Consider the following 20,100-nt stretch of genomic DNA (forward strand, 5'->3'; position numbering starts at 1 on the left):
TGAGGAATCAATGAACTTTTTGGTAAATTGATCCTCCAACCATGATCTTGAAGAAACAACACAAGTCGATTCGTATGAGATTCTGCTAAATGTAAAGACTGAGCAAGTACCAAGATATCGTCCAAATAATGAAATACCACAATACCCTGTTCTCTGATTACAGACAGAAGGGCACCGAGAACCTTTGTAAAAATTCTTGGAGCTGTAGCTAGGCCAAACGGCAGAGCCACAAACTGGTAATGCTTGTCCAGAAAAGAGAATCTCAGGAACTGATAATGATCTGGATGAATCGGAATATGCAGATATGCATCCTGTAAATCTATTGTGGACATATAATGCCCTTGCTGAACAAAAGGCAAGATAGTCCTTACAGTTACCATCTTGAACGTTGGTATCCTTACATAACGATTCAATATTTTTAGATCCAGAACTGGTCTGAAGGAATTCTCCTTCTTTGGTACAATGAAGAGATTTGAATAAAACCCCATCCCCTGTTCCGGAACTGGAACTGGCATAATTACTCCAGCCAACTCTAGATCTGAAACACAATTCAGAAATGCTTGAGCTTTCACTGGATTTACTGGGACACGGGAAAGAAAAAATCTCTTTGCAGGAGGTCTCATCTTGAAACCAATTCTGTACCCTTCTGAAACAATGTTCTGAATCCAAAGATTGTGAACAGAATTGATCCAAATTTCTTTGAAAAAACGTAACCTGCCCCCTACCAGCTGAGCTGGAATGAGGGCCGCACCTTCATGTGGACTTAGAAGCAGGCTTTGCCTTTCTAGCAGGCTTGGATTTATTCCAGACCGGAGATGGTTTCCAAACTGAAACTGCTCCTGAGGATGAAGGATTAGGCTTTTGTTCTTTGTTGAAACGAAAGGAACGAAAACGATTATTAGCCCTGTTTTTACCCTTAGATTTTTTATCCTGTGGTAAAAAAGTTCCTTTCCCACCAGTAACAGTTGAGATAATAGAATCCAACTGAGAACCAAATAATTTGTTACCCTGGAAAGAAATGGAAAGTAGAGTTGATTTAGAAGCCATATCAGCATTCCAAGTCTTAAGCCATAAAGCTCTTCTAGCTAAAATAGCTAGAGACATAAACCTGACATCAACTCTGATAATATCAAAAATGGCATCACAGATAAAATTATTAGCATGCTGAATAAGAATAATAATATCATGAGAATCATGATCTGTTACTTGTTGCGCTAAAGTTTCCAACCAAAAAGTTGAAGCTGCAGCAACATCAGCCAATGATATAGCAGGTCTAAGAAGATTACCTGAACACAGATAAGCTTTTCTTAGAAAAGATTCAATTTTCCTATCTAAAGGATCCTTAAACGAAGTACCATCTGACGTAGGAATAGTAGTACGTTTAGCAAGGGTAGAAATAGCCCCATCAACTTTAGGGATTTTGTCCCAAAATTCTAATCTGTCAGACGGCACAGGATATAATTGCTTAAAACGTTTAGGAGTAAATGAATTACCTAATTTATCCCATTCTTTGGAAATTACTGCAGAAATAGCATTAGGAACAGGAAAAACTTCTGGAATAACCACAGGAGATTTAAATACCTTATCTAAACGTTTAGAATTAGTATCAAGAGGACCAGAATCCTCTATTTCTAAAGCAATTAGTACTTCTTTAAGTAAAGAACGAATAAATTCCATTTTAAATAAATATGAAGATTTATCAGCATCAATCTCTGAGACAGAATTCTCTAAACCAGAAGAGTCATCAGAATCAGAATGATGATGTTCATTTAAAAATTCATCTGTAGGGAGAGAAGTTTTAAAAGATTTTTTAAGTTTACTAGAAGGAGAAATAACAGACATAGCCTTCTTTATGGATTCAGAAACAAAATCTCTTATGTTATCAGGAACATTCTGCACCTTAGATGTTGAAGGAACTGCAACAGGCAATGGTACTTTACTAAAGGAAATATTATCTGCATTAACAAGTTTGTCATGACAATTAATACAAACAGCCGGAGGAATAGCTACCAAAAGTTTACAGCAGATACACTTAGCTTTGGTAGATCCAGCACTAGACAGCGATTTTCCTGTAGTATCTTCTGACTCAGATGCAACGTGAGACATCTTGCAATATGTAAGAGAAAAAACAACATATAAAGCAAAATTGATCAAATTCCTTAAATGACAGTTTCAGGAATGGGAAAAAATGCCAAAGAACAAGCTTCTAGCAACCAGAAGCAATGAAAAAATGAGACTGAAATAATGTGGAGACAAAAGAGACGCCCATATTTTTTAGCGCCAAATCAGACGCCCACATTATTTGGCGCCTAAATGCTTTTGGCGCCAAAAATGACGCCACATCCGGAACGCCGACATTTTTGGCGCAAAATAACGTCAAAAAATGACGCAACTTCCGGTGACACGTATGACGCCGGAAACGGAAAATAATTTTTTGCGCCAAAAAAGTCCGCGCCAAGAATGATGCAATAAAATGAAGCATTTTCAGCCCCCGCGAGCCTAACAGCCCACAGGGAAAAAAAGAGTCAAATTTTTGAAGGTAAGAAAAAAATGATTAATTCAAGTGCATTATCCCAAATATGAAACTGACTGTCTGAAAAATAAGGAATGTTGAACATTCTGAGTCAAGGCAAATAAATGTTTGAATACATATATTTAGAACTTTATAAACAAAGTGCCCAACCATAGCTTAGAGTGTCACAGAAAATAAGATTTACTTGCCCCAGGACACTCATCTACATGTTTGTAGAAAGCCAAACCAGTACTGAAACGAGAATCAGCAGAGGTAATGGTATATATAAGAGTATATCGTCGATCTGAAAAGGGAGGTAAGAGATGAATCTCTACGACCGATAACAGAGAACCTATGAAATAGACCCCGTAGAAGGAGATCACTGCATTCAAATAGGCAATACTCTCCTCACATCCCTCTGACATTCACTGCACGCTGAGAGGAAAACCGGGCTCCAACTTGCTGCGGAGCGCATATCAACGTAGAATCTAGCACAAACTTACTTCACCACCTCCATCGGAGGCAAAGTTTGTAAAACTGAATTGTGGGTGTGGTGAGGGGTGTATTTATAGGCATTTTGAGGTTTGGGAAACTTTGCCCCTCCTGGTAGGAATGTATATCCCATACGTCACTAGCTCATGGACTCTTGCTAATTACATGAAAGAAATACAGATGCGTAGCTACCCTACAATGGAACGGAGTGACTGCAAATGGCGCGCAATCACTTTCCGCTTCCTTGCGTACCTCCAAACATGGGCATGACTAGCAGCAAGCCTCCCGGTCAGCGAAATTAGTTAAAAAACCTGCCGGGAGTGTGGAACCACCGCCCTTCAAAAAAACACCCCAGTGCCTGCATATATACTGCCTCGGGAGTCCCCTGAGCTCCAGGGGAGTCTTAAAGATAGCTGATGAGGTTATAAAGAATCCTTTCAATAAAGTGCCCTCCATTTTTCTGAGTATTTATGGTTCCCCAAAAAGCAAGCTAGCAATTACCTCATCTGCTGCCCAACAGCAAGGCAGTTTTCAGAGGTCCTCTCTCCCCCCCATGGACCTGAAATAAAGGAAAGTCCTGAGTTAAAGTCCCTCAGGTTTTCAAGGATAGGGCAGCAACACTATATGGGAGGCGTAGTGAGAATTATGTCACAAGTTCCCATTGCTCTAAAGCCACCACTGCTCTAGTGAAGAGACTGATATGGGACTACGGCTACACCCCAGGACAAAGCAGCACAATCTTACACCAATAATAATAATAAACTCTTGATTGAAGAATCTTTCCTAACACCTCACTTTACCACTTCCTATCACTAAAGTAGGCAAAGAGAAGCTTTTGCTGTGGTGCTCTTTGCCGCCTCCTGCTGACCCATTAGTAATTAAGATGATCCGTGGACTCATCGTGTCATTAAAAAGAAATAAACATTACTGTCACTTTAAGAAAATAACGTTAACCTAAAAAGAAAACCTAAACCCTCGCTGCACCTCTACACCTCAACAAGCCTCGCTAACCTTACCTGACCACCTCCAGACCAGACAACGGAACGTAGAACAATCCGGACTCCCCACCACCAGCACCCACTCCCCGTTCTGACTAACTCACACACTGGAACAGGAGCCGACCGCGTATCACTTCCTGCAACTCAGAAGCGATTAGGAAAGAGCGTGCAAAACTCACGCTGAGTAAACTCCGTCCATTGTGGGCATATACAACCACCTCCGGGCTGGCATTACACTAATCAGTACAAACAGCCGCCGGAAGGAAAGTGCGTGACTCGCTAAGAACCAAGGAGTCGGTACCCCAAATAAACATGTAGAGTAAACTAAAAACGGAGCCAAAATAAGGAGAGCTAAACAGCACTCCTAAACAAAGCCATCCTCTCACAGTGACCCACAAAAAATCCAAGGACTGCCATAATAAAAAACTTGCACCTAAGCAGGATTAACATTCCAAAATTAACCCCATAAGTGCCAAACTTTTGACTCCTCCATATCAAAAAAAACATAATTTATGTAAGAACTTACCTGATAAATTCATTTCTTTCATATTAACAAGAGTCCATGAGCTAGTGACGTATGGGATATACATTCCTACCAGGAGGGGCAAAGTTTCCCAAACCTTAAAATGCCTATAAATACACCCCTCACCACACCCACAAATCAGTTTAACGAATAGCCAAGAAGTGGGGTGATAAGAAAAAAAGTGCGAAGCATATAAAATAAGGAATTGGAATAATTGTGCTTTATACAAAAAAATCATAACCACCACAAAAAAGGGTGGGCCTCATGGACTCTTGTTAATATGAAAGAAATGAATTTATCAGGTAAGTTCTTACATAAATTATGTTTTCTTTCATGTAATTAACAAGAGTCCATGAGCTAGTGACGTATGGGATAATGACTACCCAAGATGTGGATCTTTCCACACAAGAGTCACTAGAGAGGGAGGGATAAAATAAAGACAGCCAATTCCTGCTGAAAATAATCCACACCCAAAATAAAGTTTAACAAAAAACATAAGCAGAAGATTCAAACTGAAACCGCTGCCTGAAGAACTTTTCTACCAAAAACTGCTTCAGAAGAAGAAAATACATCAAAATGGTAGAATTTAGTAAAAGTATGCAAAGAGGACCAAGTTGCTGCTTTGCAGATCTGGTCAACCGAAGCTTCATTCCTAAACGCCCAGGAAGTAGATACTGACCTAGTAGAATGAGCTGTAATTCTCTGAGGCGGAATTTTACCCGACTCAACATAGGCAAGATGAAATAAAGATTTCAACCAAGATGCCAAAGAAATGGCAGAAGCTTTCTGGCCTTTCCTAGAACCGGAAAAGATAACAAATAGACTAGAAGTCTTACAGAAAGATTTCGTAGCTTCAACATAATATTTCAAAGCTCTAACAACATCCAAAGAATGCAACGATGTCTCCTTAGAATTCTTAGGATTAGGACATAATGAAGGAACCACAATTTCTCTACTAATGTTGTTGGAATTCACAACTTTAGGTAAAAATTCAAAAGAAGTTCGCAACACCGCCTTATCCTGATGAAGAATCAGAAAAGGAGACTCACAAGAAAGAGCAGATAATTCAGAAACTCTTCTGGCAGAAGAGATGGCCAAAAGGAACAAAACTTTCCAAGAAAGTAATTTAATATCCAATGAATGCATAGGTTCAAATGGAGGAGCTTGAAGAGCCCCCAGAACCAAATTCAAACTCCAAGGAGGAGAAATTGACTTAATGACAGGCTTTATACGAACCAAAGCTTGTACAAAACAATGAATATCAGGAAGAATAGCAATCTTTCTGTGAAAAAGAACAGAAAGAGCAGAGATTTGACCTTTCAAGGAACTTGCGGACAAACCCTTATCTAAACCATCCTGAAGAAATTGTAATATTCTCGGTATTCTAAAAGAATGCCAAGAAAAATGATGAGAAAGACACCAAGAAATATAAGTCTTCCAGACTCTATAATATATCTCTCTGGATACAGATTTACGAGCCTGTAACATAGTATTAATCACAGAGTCAGAGAAACCTCTTTGACCAAGAATCAAGCGTTCAATCTCCATACCTTTAAATTTAAGGATTTCAGATCCTGATGGAAAAAAGGACCTTGAGACAAAAGGTCTGGTCTTAACGGAAGAGTCCACGGTTGGCAAGAGGCCATCCGGACAGGATCCGCATACCAAAACCTGTGAGGCCATGCCGGAGCTACCAGCAGAACAAACGAGCATTCCTTCAGAATCTTGGAGATTACTCTTGGAAGAAGAACTAGAGGCGGAAAGATATAGGCAGGATGATACTTCCAAGGAAGTGAAAATGCATCCACTGCCTCCGCCTGAGGATCCCGGGATCTGGACAGATACCTGGGAAGTTTCTTGTTTAGATGAGAAGCCATCAGATCTATTTCTGGAAGTTCCCACATTTGAACAATCTGAAGAAATACCTCTGGGTGAAGAGACCATTCGCCCGGATGCAACGTTTGGCGACTGAGATAATCCGCTTTCCAATTGTCCATACCTGGGATATAAACCGCAGAGATTAGACAGGAGCTGGATTCCGCCCAAACCAAAATTCGAGATACTTCTTTCATAGCCAGAGGACTGTGAGTCCCTCCTTGATGATTGATGTATGCCACAGTTGTGACATTGTCTTATCTGAAAACAATGAACAACTCTCTCTTCAGAAGAGGCCAAGACTGAAGAGCTCTGAAAATTGCACGGAGTTCCAAAATATTGATCAGAAATCTCACCTCCTGAGATTCCCAAACCCCTTGTGCCGTCAGATACCCCCACACAGCTCCCCAACCTGTAAGACTTGTATCTGTTGAGATTATAGTCCAGGTCGGAAGAACAAAGAAGCCCCCTGAACTAAACGATGGTGATCTGTCCACCATGTCAGAGAGTGTCGTAAAATCGGTTTAAAGATATTAATTGAGATATCTTTGAGTAATCCCTGCACCATTGGTTCAGCATACAGAGCTGAAGAGGTCGCATGTGAAAACGAGCAAAGGAGATCGCATCTGATGCGGCAGTCCTAAGACCCAACATTTCCATGCATAAGGCTACCAAAGGGAATGATTGTGACTGAAGGTTTTGACAAGCTGATATCAATGTTAAACTTCTCTTGTCTGACAAGGACAGAGTCATAGACACTGAATTTATCTAGAAACCTAAAAAGGTTACCCTTGTCTGAGGAATCAATGAACTGATTGGTAAATTGATCCTCCAACCATGAACTTGAAGAAACAACACAAGTCGATTCGTATGAGATTCTTCGAAAATAAGAAGACTGAGCAAGTACCAAGATATCGTCCAAATAAGGAAATACCAAAACCCTATTCTCTGATTACAGAAAGAAGGGCACCGAGAACCTTTGAAAAAAATTCTTGGAACTGAGGCTAGGCCAAACAGTAGAGCCACAAAACTGGTAATGCTTGTCTAAAAAGAGAATCTCAGACACTAAAAGTGATCTGGATGAATCGGAATATGCAGATACACATCCTGTAAATCTATTGTAGACATATAATGCCCTTGCTAAACAAAAGGCAGGATAGTCCTACAGTAACCATCTTGAATGTTGGTATCCTAACATAACGATTCAATAATGATAGATCCAGAACTGGTCTGAAGGAATTGACCTTCTTTGGTACAATGAAGAGATAAAATAAAACCCCAGCCCCTGTTCCAGAACTGGAACTGGCATAAATACTCCAGCCAACTCTAGATCTGAAACACATTTCAGAAATGCTGAGCCTTGCTGTGTCAACTGGGACACGGGAAAGAAAAGAATCTCTTAGCAGGAGGCCTTAACTTGAAGCCAATTCTGTACCTTTCTGAAACAATGTTTCTGAAACCAGAGATTAAGAACGGAATTGATCCAAATTTCTTTGAAGAAAACGTAATCTGCCCCATACCAGCTGAGCTGGAATAAGGGCCGCACCTTCATAGATACTTAGGAGCTGGCTATAGGTTTCTATAAGGCTTGGATATATTCCAAACTGGAAATAGTTTCCAAACTGATACCGCTCCTGAGGATGAAGGATCAGGCTTTTGTTCCTTGTTGTGAGGAAAGGAACGAAATGATTATTTACCCTGGAAAGAAAGGGAAAGCAAAGTTGACTTAGAAGACATGTCAGCATTCCAAGTTTAATCCATAAAGCTTTTCTAGCTAAAATAGCTAGAGACATATACCTGACATCAACTCTAATGATATCAAAAGATGGTATCACCAATAAAATTATTAGCATGTTATAGAATAATAATAATGCTATAAAATTATGATCTGTTACTTGTTGCGCTAAAGCTTCTAACCAAAAAGTTGAAGCTGTAGCAACATCCGCTAAAAATATAGCAGGTCTAAGAAGATTACCTGAACATAAGTAAGCTTTTCTTAGAAAAGATTCAATTTTCCTATCTAAAGGATCCTTAAATGAAGTACTATCTGCCATAGGAATAGTAGTACATTAGCAGGAGTAGAGACAGCCCCATAACCTTAGGGATTTTTGTCCCAAAAAACTCTAATCTGTCAGATGGCACAGGATATAATTTGCTTAAACGTCTAGAAGGAGTAAATAAATTACCCAAATTATTCCATTCCCTGGAAATTACTTCAGAAATAGCATCAGGGAGATAAAACACTTCTGGAATAACTACAGGAGATTTAAAAACCTTATTTAAACGTTTACATTTAGTATCAAGAGGACCAGAATCCTCTATTTCTAATGCAAATAACACTTCTTTAAGTAAAGAACGAATAAATTCCATCTTGAACAAATACAAAGATTTATCAGCATCAACCTCTGAGACAGAAACCTCTGAACCAGAAGAACCATTATCAGTATCAGAATGATGATGTTCATTTAAAAATTCATCTGAAAAAAAGAGAAGTTTTAAAAGACTTTTATGTATACTAGAAGGAGAAATAACAGACATAGCCTTCTTAATGGATTTAAAAAATAAAATCTCTTATGTTATCAGGAACACTCTGAAAATTAGATGTTGACGGACAGCAACAGGTAATGTAACAGTACTAAAGGAAATTTTATCTGCATTAATAAGTTTGACATGACATGCAATACAAATAACAGCTGGAGAAAACAGATACCAAAAGTTTATAGCAGACTTAGCTTGGTAGCTCCAGCACTGTGCAGTGATTTTCCTGTAGTATCTTCTGACTCAGTTGCAACGTGGAACATCTTGCAATATGTAAAAGAAAAAAACAACATATAAAGCAAAATTGATCAAATTCCTTAAATGACAGTTTCAGGAATGGGAAAAAAATGCCAGTGAACAAGCTTCTAGCAACCAGAAGCAATAAATAATGAGACTTAAATAATGTGGAGACAAAAATGACGCCCATATTTTTTAGCGCCAAAAAAGACGCCCACATTATTTGGCGCCTAAATGCTTTTGGCGCCAAAAATGACGCCACATCCGGAACGCCGACATCTTTGACGCAAAATAACGTCAAAAAATGACGCAACTTCCGGCGACACGTATGACGCCGGAAACGGAAAAGAATTTTTGCGCCAAAAAAGTCCGCGCCAAGAATGACGCAATAAAATGAAGCATTTTCAGCCCCCGCGAGCCTAACAGCCCACAGGGAAAAAAGTCAAATTTTTGAGGTAAGAAAAAATATGATAATTCAATGCATAATCCCAAATATGAAACTGACTGTCTGGAAATAAGGAAAGTTGAACATTCTGAGTCAAGGCAAATAAATGTTTGAATACATATATTTAGAACTTTATAAATAAAGTGCCCAACCATAGCTTAGAGTGTCACAGAAAATAAGACTTACTTACCCCAGGACACTCATCTACATGTTTGTAGAAAGCCAAACCAGTACTGAAACGAGAATCAGTAGAGGAAATGGTAAATATAAGAGTATATCGTCGATCTGAAAAGGGAGGTAAGAGATGAATCTCTACGACCGATAACAGAGAACCTTATGAAATAGACCCCGTAGAAGGAGATCACTGCATTCAATAGGCAATACTCTCTTCACATCCCTCTGACATTTACTGCACGCTGAGAGGAAAACCGGGCTCCAACTTGCTGCGGAGCGCATATCAACGTAGAATCTAGCACAAACTTACTTCACCACCTCCCTTGGAGGCAAAGTTTGTAAAACTGATTTGTGGGTGTGGTGAGGGGTGTATTTATAGGCATTTTAAGGTTTGGGAAACTTTGCCCCTCCTGGTAGGAATGTATATCCCATACGTCACTAGCTCATGGACTCTTGTTAATTACATGAAAGAAATATGCCTGCATATATACTGCCTCTGGAGTCCCCTGAGCTCCAGGGGGAGTCTTAAAGATAGCTGATGAGGTTATAAAGAATCCTTTCAATAAAGTGCCCTCCATTTTTCTGAGTATTTATGGTTCCCCAAAAAGCAAGCTAGCAATTTACCTCATCTGCTGCCCAACAGCAAGGCAGTTTCAGAGGTCCTCTCTCCCCCCCATGGACCTGAAATAAAGGGAAAGTCCTGAGTTAAAGTCCCTCAGGTTTTCAAGGATAGGGCAGCAACACTATATGGGAGGCGTAGTGAGAATTAGGTCACAAGTTCCCATTGGCTCTAAAGCCACCACTGGCTCTAGTGAAGAGACTGATATGGGACTACAACGGCTACACCCCAGGGACAAAGCAGCACAATCTTACACCAATAATAATAATAAACTCTTGATTGAAGAATCTTTCCTAACACCTCACTTTAACCACTTCCTATCACTAAAGTAGGCAAAGAGAAGCTTTTGGCTGTGGTGCTCTTTGCCGCCCTCCTGCTGACCCATTAGTAATTAAGATGATCCGTGGACTCATCGTGTCATTAAAAAGAAATAAACATTACTGTCACTTTAAGAAAATAACGTTAACCTAAAAAGAAAACCTAAACCCTCGCTGCACCTCTACACCTCAACAAGCCTCGCTAACCTTACCTGACCACCTCCAGACCAGACAACTGGAACGTAGAACAATCCGGACTCCCCACCACCAGCACCCACTCCCCGTTCTGACTAACTCACACACTGGAACAGGAGCCGACCGCGTATCACTTCCTGCAACTCAGAAGCGATTTGGAAAGAGCGTGCAAAACTCACGCTGAGTAAACTCCGTCCATTGTGGGCATATACAACCACCTCCGGGCTGGCATTACACTAATCAGTACAAACAGCCGCCGGAAGGAAAGTGCGTGACTCGCTAAGAACCAAGGGAGTCGGTACCACCAAATAAACATGTAGAGTAAACTAAAAACGGAGCCAAAATAAGGAGAGCTAAACATAGCACTTACCTCCATAACAGACTACCCGGCAGCAGGGCAGCTCACAAGGTTTGAAAGGCTTCCTCCCTCACAGACCTGTGGAAAACAAAAAAAGGCCAAGTAAACCTACTTATACTTTTAAAAGAAGGGCAGCATAAACTAATTGGGAGGCACAGTGGGGATTATACCCACAAGATCCCAAATGCTTAAAAGCCACCACTGCTCTACTGAAGAGACTGACATGGACTACAGCTAAACCCCCCCAAAAAACTAAGCAAACCTGCTCTGATTTAAAAATAAAACTCTTGATTGAAGAATCAGCCACCTAACTTTACCCCTCCTTGCAACTGATACAAGCAAAGAGAATGACTGGGGGTTGTGGGTAAGGGAGTGGTATTTAACAGCTTTGCTGTGGTGCTCTTTGCCTCCTCCTGCTGGTCAGGAGTGATATTCCCAATAGCAATTATGATGATCCGTGGACTCACCGTGTTATTAGAAAGAAAGTGTATTAATATAACTGTGTTGGTTATGCAAAACTGGGGAATCATTAATAAAGGGTTTATCTTTTAAAACAACAACATTTCTGGTGTAGACTGCCCCTTTAAATATTTTTTATCAGTGTTATTATGAGTGTTACTGTACTTGTTTAAATTTGTGTGTGCCACTTTTTGTCCCATGTAACAATTAACCAGAGCTCTGAAGTCATGATAACCAGAAGCATTACATTTGAATTCAGTTACTTTCAACTCATAATCCAACGTGCGCAGAGAGCCGCAAAATACCCCTTATTGCATGCGTGCAACAGTTAGCGTGCCACTCATAATCTAGTCTTTAATGGAAAATGTCATACTCCAATTAAATAGCATGATAATGAGATCTAGAGCAACTAGGAACCAAACAAGTGTCCTAATTTGTTTAGATCTACTTGAGTATTAATTTCCTTAGTTGATTACTTGTTTTGACCACAATCTAACTGAAAGGGGGGTCCATTTAAAAAAAAATAAAAAAAAATAAAAATATATGAATATTTAAAAAGTGCAAGAGTTGCATACTTTTTATCTGTGGGTGTGATGTTGCCGTTGATGGCTGTGCTGTCTGCTGCTTGAATTGATGTTGAACCACTATCCTAAAAATAAAAGGGAGAACTTAAATAAACATGACAAAAAGGGAAAATGGTGAAGCATTCAAAATATGTTCAGGAGGGGATAGGAGTGATCTCACCTCCTCAGATACTTTAAGTCGCTTGCTGATGGCTTGATATGTAACACTGGGCTGAGGAAATAAAATAAATAAATCAAACAAACCGTATACAAGAACAAAAAGGTTTGCAAAAAAAATTCTGAAATTATTAGTGATACACAACAGTTACTGAGCCTGGGATAAGGGCAGTGCAAGTGAATTACTCTGTTACACCTTTTCAATCTTAACAAAACGAGTATAAAAAAAACAAACAAAAAACCCCAAAAAAACGCTAATTTACTTATATTATGTAGTTTGCTTTGTTCTCTTGATATCTCTGTTGAAGACAATACCTAGGTAGGCTCAGGAACAGCAATGCACTACCGATTGGTGGCTGCAAAAATGTGATCCTCTTGTCATTATCTCAATCAACATGTATAGCTAGTGCCCAGTAATGTATGTCCACTAATTCAAGTGATGAGATCGAAAAAATAGATAATCCCTTTATTAACCATTCTCCAGTTTTTTTTTTTTTTTTTTAAATAATTTTTATTGAGGCAATGAAAATCAGAGTTACAATCTCAGAATAAAGGACAACATCTCAGGCAATAATACATAACAGTAATTTCACACCGTAAACAAGTATAAACAGAACATTAATTGGATCAAGGTATTGACCTTCATTGTGCCTCTGTTTTTAAATAGTGAAATACTCTGGCGTCAACAATGCAAAGTAGATCCACAGTCGGGATCTGGTACTTATCAGAAGACAGTTCTCGGCTTCAAGAGTTCACATTGTGAGTCAGAAAAACCGGGTGCTTTACAAGGTTAGAATCGTCCACAATGTACAAAAACATAATTTATGTAAGAACTTACCTGATAAATTCATTTCTTTCTTATTGGCAAGAGTCCATGAGCTAGTGACATATGGGATATACAATCCTACCAGGAGGGGCAAAGTTTCCCAAACCTCAAAATGCCTATAAATACACTCCTCACCACACCCACAATTCAGTTTAACGAATAGCCAAGCAGTGGGGTGATAAAGAAAGGAGTAGAAAGCATCAACAAAGGAAATTTGGAAATAATTGTGCTTTATACAAAAAATCATAACCACCATAAAAAGGGTGGGCCTCATGGACTCTTGCCAATATGAAAGAAATGAATTTATCAGGTAAGTTCTTACATAAATTGTTTTCTTTCATGTAATTGGCAAGAGTCCATGAACTACTGACATATGGGATATCAATACCCAAGATGTGGAGTCTTTCACTCAAGAGTCACTAGAGAGGGAGGGAATAAAATAAAAACAGTCATATACTGCTGAAAAAATTAGTCCACAACCCAAAAAAATAAGTTTATTTCCATTTGAAAGAAAAAACTTAAATCAAAAGCAGAAGAATCAAACTGAAACAGCTGCCTGAAGAACTTTTCTACCAAAACTGCTTCCGAAGAAGCAAATACATCAAAACGGTAGAATTTAGTAAAATGTATGCAAAGAGGACCAAGTTGCTGCTTTGCAAATCTGATCAACTGAAGCTTCATTCTTAAAAGCCCACGAAGTGGAGACTGATCTAGTAGAATGAGCTGTAATTCTCTAAGGCGGGGCTTGACCCGACTCCAAATAAGCTTGATGAATCAAAAGCTTTAACCAAGAGGCCAAGGAAATAGCAGAGGCCTTCTGACCTTTCATAGGACCAGAAAATATAACAAATAGACTAGAAGTCTTCCTGAAATCTTTAGTAGCTTCAACATAATATTTCAAAGCTCTCACCACATCCAAAGAATGTAAGGATCTTTCCAAAGGATTCTTAGGATTAGGACACAAGGAAGGGACAACAATTTCTCTACTAATGTTGTTAGAATTCACAACCTTAGGTAAAAATTCAAAAGAAGTCCGCAAAACCGCCTTATCCTGATGAAAAATCAGAAAAGGAGATTCACAAGAAAGAGCAGATAGCTCAGAAACTCTTCTAGCAGAAGAGATGGCCAAAAGGAACAACACTTTCCAAGAAAGTAGTTTAACGTCCAAAGAATGCATAGGCTCAAATGGAGGAGCCCATAAAGCCTTCAGAACCAAATTAAGACTCCAAGGAGGAGAAATTGATTTAATGACAGGCTTAATACGAACTAAAGCCTGTACAAAACAGTGTATATCAGGAAGTATAGCAATCTTTCTGTGAAATAAAACAAAGAGAGGAGATTTGTCCTTTCAAGGAACTTGCAGACAAACCCTTATCCAAACCATCCTGAAGGAACTGTAAAATTCTAGTAATTCTAAAAGAATGCCAGGAGAATTTATGAGAAGAACACCATGAAATGTAAGTCTTCCAAACTCTATAAATAAATCTTTCTAGAGACAGATTTATGAGCTTGTAACATAGTATTAATCACGGAGTTAGAGAAAACTATGACTTAGAACTAAGCGTTCAATTTCCATACCTTCAAATTTAATGATTTGAGATCCTGATGGAAAAACGGACCTTGAGATAGTAGGTCCGGCCGTAACGGAAGTGACCAAGGCGGGCAACTGGACATCCGAACCAGATCCGCATACCAAAACCTGTGTGGCCATGCTGGAGCCACCAGCAACACAAAAGACTGTTCCATGATGATCTTGGAGATCACTCTTGGAAGGAGAACTAGAGGCGGGAAGATGTAAGCAGGATGATAACACCAAGGAAGTGTCAGCGCATCCACTGCTTCCGCCTGAACATCCCTGGACAGGTATCTGGGAAGTTTCTTGTTTAGATGAGAGGCCATGAGATCTATCTCTGGAAGCCCCCACATCTGAACAATCTGAGAAAATACATCTAGATGGAGAGACCACTCCCCTGGATGTAAAGTCTGGCGGCTGAGATAATCCGCCTCCCAATTGTCTACACCTGGGATATGCACCGCAGAGATTAGACAGGTGCTGGATTCCGCCCAAGCAAGTATCCGAGATACTTCTTTCATAGCTTGGGGACTGTGAGTCCCACCCTGATGATTGACATATGCCACTGTTGTGATATTGTCTGTCTGAAAACAAATGAACGGTTCTCTCTTTAACAGAGGCCAAAACTGAAGAGCTCTGAGAATTGCACGGAGTTCTAAAATATTTATCGGCAATCTCGCCTCTTGAGATTTCCAAACCCCTTGTGCTGTCAGAGATCCCCAAACAGCTCCCCAACCTGAGAGACTCGCATCTGTTGTGATCACAGTCCAGGTTGGCCGAACAAAAGAAACCCCTTGAACTAAATGATGGTGATCTACCCACCATGTCAGAGAGTGTCGTACACTGGGATTTTAAGGATATTAAATTGTGATATCTTTGTATAATCCCTGCACCATTGATTCAGCATACAAAGCTGAAGAGGTCTCATGTGAAAAAAAGCAAAAGGGGATCGCGTCCGATGCTGCAGTCATGAGACCTAAAACTTCCATGCACATAGCCACTGAAGGAAATGACTGAGACCGAAGGTGCCGGCAGGCTGCAACCAATTTTAAACGTCTCTTGTCTGTTAGAAACAGAGTCATGGACACTGAATCTATCTGGAAGCCTAAAAAGGTGACCCTTCTCTGAGGAAAATCAACAAACTCTTTGGTAAATTGATCCTCCAACCATGTTTCCGTAGAAACAACACTAGTTGATTCGTGTCAGATTCTGCAGAACGTAAAGACTAAGCTAGTACCAAGATATCGTCCAAATAAGGAAACACCGCAATACCCTGTTCTCTGATTACAGAGAGTAGGGCACCCAGAACCTTTGAAAAGATTCTTGGAGCTGTTACTAGGCCTAATGGAAGAGCAATAAATTGGTAATGCTTGTCTAGAAAAGAGAATCTCAGAAACGGATAGTGTTCTGGATGAATCGGAATATGAAGGTATGCATCCTGCAAGTCTATTGTGGACATATAATGTCCTTGCTGAACAAAAGGTAGAATAGTCCTTATAGTCACCATCTTGAAAGTTGGTACACTTACATAACTATTCAAAATTTTCAGATCCAGAACTGATCTGAATAAATTTTCCTTCTTTGGGACAATGAATAGACTTGAATAAAACCCCAAACCTTGTTCCAGAAGAGGAAATGGCATGATTACCCCTGAAGACTCAAGGTCTGAAACACTTCAGGAAAGCCTGAGCTTTTACTGGATTTACTGGGATACGCGAGAGAAAAAATCTTCTCACAGGAGGTCTTACTCTGAATCCTATTCGATACCCTTGAGAGACAATGCTCTGAATCCATTGATTTTGAACAGATTTTATCCAAATATCCTTGAAAAACCTTAATCTGCCCCCTACCAGCTGAGCTGGAATGAGGGCTGCACCTTCATGCGGACTTAGGGGCTGACTTTAGTTTCCTAAAAGGCTTGGATTTATTCCAATTTGAGGAAGGCTTCCAATTGGAGGCAGATTCCTTGGGGGAAGGATTGAGTTTTTGTTCCTTATTCTGACGAAAGGAACGAAAACAGTTAAAAGCCTTAGATTTTTTTATCCTGAGGCAGAAAAACTCCCTTTCCCCCAGTAACAGTTGAAATAGAATCCAACTGGGACCCAAATAAATTACCTTGGAAAGAGATAGTAATCTAGATTTAGATGTCATATCAGCATTCCAGGATTTAAGCCACAAAGCTCTTCTAGCTAAAATAGCTAAAGACATGGATCTAACATCAATTTTGATAATATCAAAAATAGCATCACAAATAAAATGATTAGCATATTGCAGTAAGCGAATAATGCTAGATAAGTCAGAATCCAATTCCTGTTGCGCTAAATTCTCCAACCAGAAAGTTGATGCAGCCGCAACATCAGCCAAAGAAATTGCAGGTCTAAGAAGATGACCTGAATATAAATAGGCCTTCCTTAGATAAGATTCAAGCTTCCTATCTAAAGGATCCTTAAAGGAAGTACAATCTTCCATAGGAATAGTGGTACGTTTAGCAAGAGTAGAAATAGCCCCATCAACTTTGGGGATATTTTCCCAAAACTCTATAGATTTTGCTGGTAAAGGATACAATTTTTTAAACCTTGAAGAAGGAATAAAAGAAGTACCTGGCTTATTCCATTCCTTAGAAATCATATCAGAAATAGCCTCAGGAATAGGAAAAAACCCCTGGAGAAAACCACAGGAGGATAAAAAACAGCATTTAAACGTTTATTAGACTGAATATTAAGAGGACTGGTTACCTCAATATCCAAAGTAATTAACACTTCTTTTAATAAAAAACGCATATACTCAATTTTAAATAAATATGTAGATTTGTTAGTGTCAATGTCTGAGGAAGGATCTTCTGTATCAGATAGATCCTCATCAGAAGAGGATAAATTATGTTGTTGGTCATTTGAAATTTCATCAACTAAATGAGAAGTTTTAAAAGACCTTTTACATTTATTTGAAGGTGTAAATGCAGACAAAGCCTTCAGAATAGAATCAGAAACAAATTCTTTAAAATTTACAGGTATATCATGCACATTAGAAGTTGAAGGAACTGCAACTGGCAATGTACTATTACTAATGGATACACTATCTGCATGTAAAAGTTTATCATGATAACTATTACAAATGACATTCGGCGAGATAATTTCTACAATTTTACAACAAATGCACTTAGCTTTGGTTGAACCGATGTCAGGCAGCAATGTTCCAGTAGAAGCTCCTGAGGCAGGATCAGGTTGAGACATCTTGCAAAATGTAAGATAAAAAACAACATATAAAGCAAAATTATCTATTTCCTTATATGACCGTTTCAGGAATGGGAAAAATGCAAATAGCATAGTCCTCTGATAGAAAAAAGCAAGAGGCAAACATCAATGGGGTATTGAAATAATAATAATAATAAAAAAAAATAACCGGAAATGACACACTCGCGTCACTAATGATGCAACAGTGTGAAAGGTCTCGGCGTCAAGTATGACACCGGAAGTGACGAACTTGCGTCAGACTTACTTTTCCGTGCCAAAAAAAAATTTGCGCCAAGAATGACGCAATAAAGTTTAGCATTTGTCGCACCCGCGGGCCTAATACCGCCCGCAATTTGTAAGAAGTAGTCAATTGAAAAAAAGACTAAACCCCAGGTAAGAAATAAATTTCATATTTAAAAGATGTTTATATTCCCCAAATATGAAACTGATAGTACTGCAGAAGGAAATACATGAACCTGACTCATGGCAAATATAAGTACAATACATATATTTAGAACTTTATATAAATGCATAAAGTGCCAAACCATAGCGGAGGTGTCTTAAGTAATAAAAAACATACTTACCAAAAGACACCCATCCACATATAGCAGATAGCCAAACCAGTACTAAAACAGTTAGTAGAGGTAATGGTAAATTGAGAGTATATCGTCAATCTGAAAAGGGAGGTAGGAGATGAATCTCTACGACCGATAACAGAGAACCTATGAAATAGACCCCCGTTAGGGAAATCATTGTATTCAATAAGTGATACTCCCTTCACGTCCCTCTGACATTCGCTGTTCTCTGAGAGGAATCGGGCTTTAACAATGCTGAGAAGCGCATATCAACGTAGAAATCTTAGCACAAACTTACTTGTGACTCTTGCCAATTACATGAAAGAAAAACAGAATTTATGCTTACCTGATAAATTACTCTCTTGCGGTGTATCCAGTCCACGGATTCATCCTTACTTGTGGGATATTCTCATTCCCTACAGGAAGTGGCAAAGAGAGCACACAGCAGAGCTGTCCATAAAGCTCCCCCCCCCAGTCATTCGACCAAAGGTTAGGAGAAAAGGAGAAACCATAGGGTGCAGTGGTGACTAGTTTAAACAAAAAAATTTAACCTGACTTAATTGCCAGGGCGGGCCGTGGACTGGATACACCGCAAGAGAAAGTAATTTATCAGGTAAGCATAAATTCTGTTTTCTCTTGCAAGGTGTATCCAGTCCACGGATTCATCCTTACTTGTGGGATACCAATACCAAAGCTTTAGGACACGGATGAAGGGAGGGAACAAGACAGGTAACCTAAACGGAAGGCACCACTGCTTGCAAAACCTCTCTCCCAAAAATAGCCTCCGAAGAAGCAAAAGTATCGAATTTGTAAAATTTGGCAAAAGTATGCAGTGAAGACCAAGTCGCTGCATTACAAATCTGTTCAACAGAAGCCTGGTGGAATGAGCTGTAATTCGTTCAGGAGGCTGCTGTCCAGCAGTCTCATAAGCCAATCGGATGATGCTTTTCAGCCAGAAGGAAAGAGAGGTAGCAGTTGCTTTCTGACCTCTCCTCTTACCAGAATAGACAACAAACAAGGATGATGTTTGTCTGAAATCTTTAGTTGCTTGTAAATAGAATTTTAAGGCACGAACCATATCAAGATTGTGTAAAAGCCGTTCCTTCTTTGAAGATGGATTAGGACACATGGAAGGAACAATGATTTCCTGGTTAATATTCCTATTAGAAACAACTTTAGGAAGAAAACCAGGTTTGGTACGCAAAACTACCTTATCTGCATGGAACACAAGATAGGGTGAATTACACTGCAAAGCAGACAATTCTGAAACTCTTCGAGCAGAAGATATAGCTACCAAAAACAAAACTTTCCAAGATAATCAAAAAACATTTTTTTTATAGTTTTTTAATAAAAACTCTTTTTATATTGGGACACTTGCTATCTGTTTTTGTTACCTCACTACTTTTTGCTGAGA

General features: G+C 39.3%; 1 protein-coding gene across 1 annotated transcript in view; it reads right to left on the reverse strand.

The window, feature by feature from the left end:
- The window catches only part of GLYR1 (glyoxylate reductase 1 homolog), a gene marked incomplete in the record, with an annotated part of 164,813 nt that overhangs the window by 87,031 nt on the left and 57,682 nt on the right, over positions 1-20,100 (reverse strand). Inside the window, 2 exon segments of the mRNA XM_053694873.1 lie at positions 12,318-12,391; positions 12,487-12,537. Coding sequence (XP_053550848.1) covers positions 12,318-12,391; positions 12,487-12,537 — 125 coding nt within the window.

The sequence above is a fragment of the Bombina bombina genome, chromosome 11, assembly GCF_027579735.1.
Source record: "Bombina bombina isolate aBomBom1 chromosome 11, aBomBom1.pri, whole genome shotgun sequence".
Classification (NCBI taxonomy): Eukaryota; Metazoa; Chordata; class Amphibia; order Anura; family Bombinatoridae; genus Bombina; species Bombina bombina.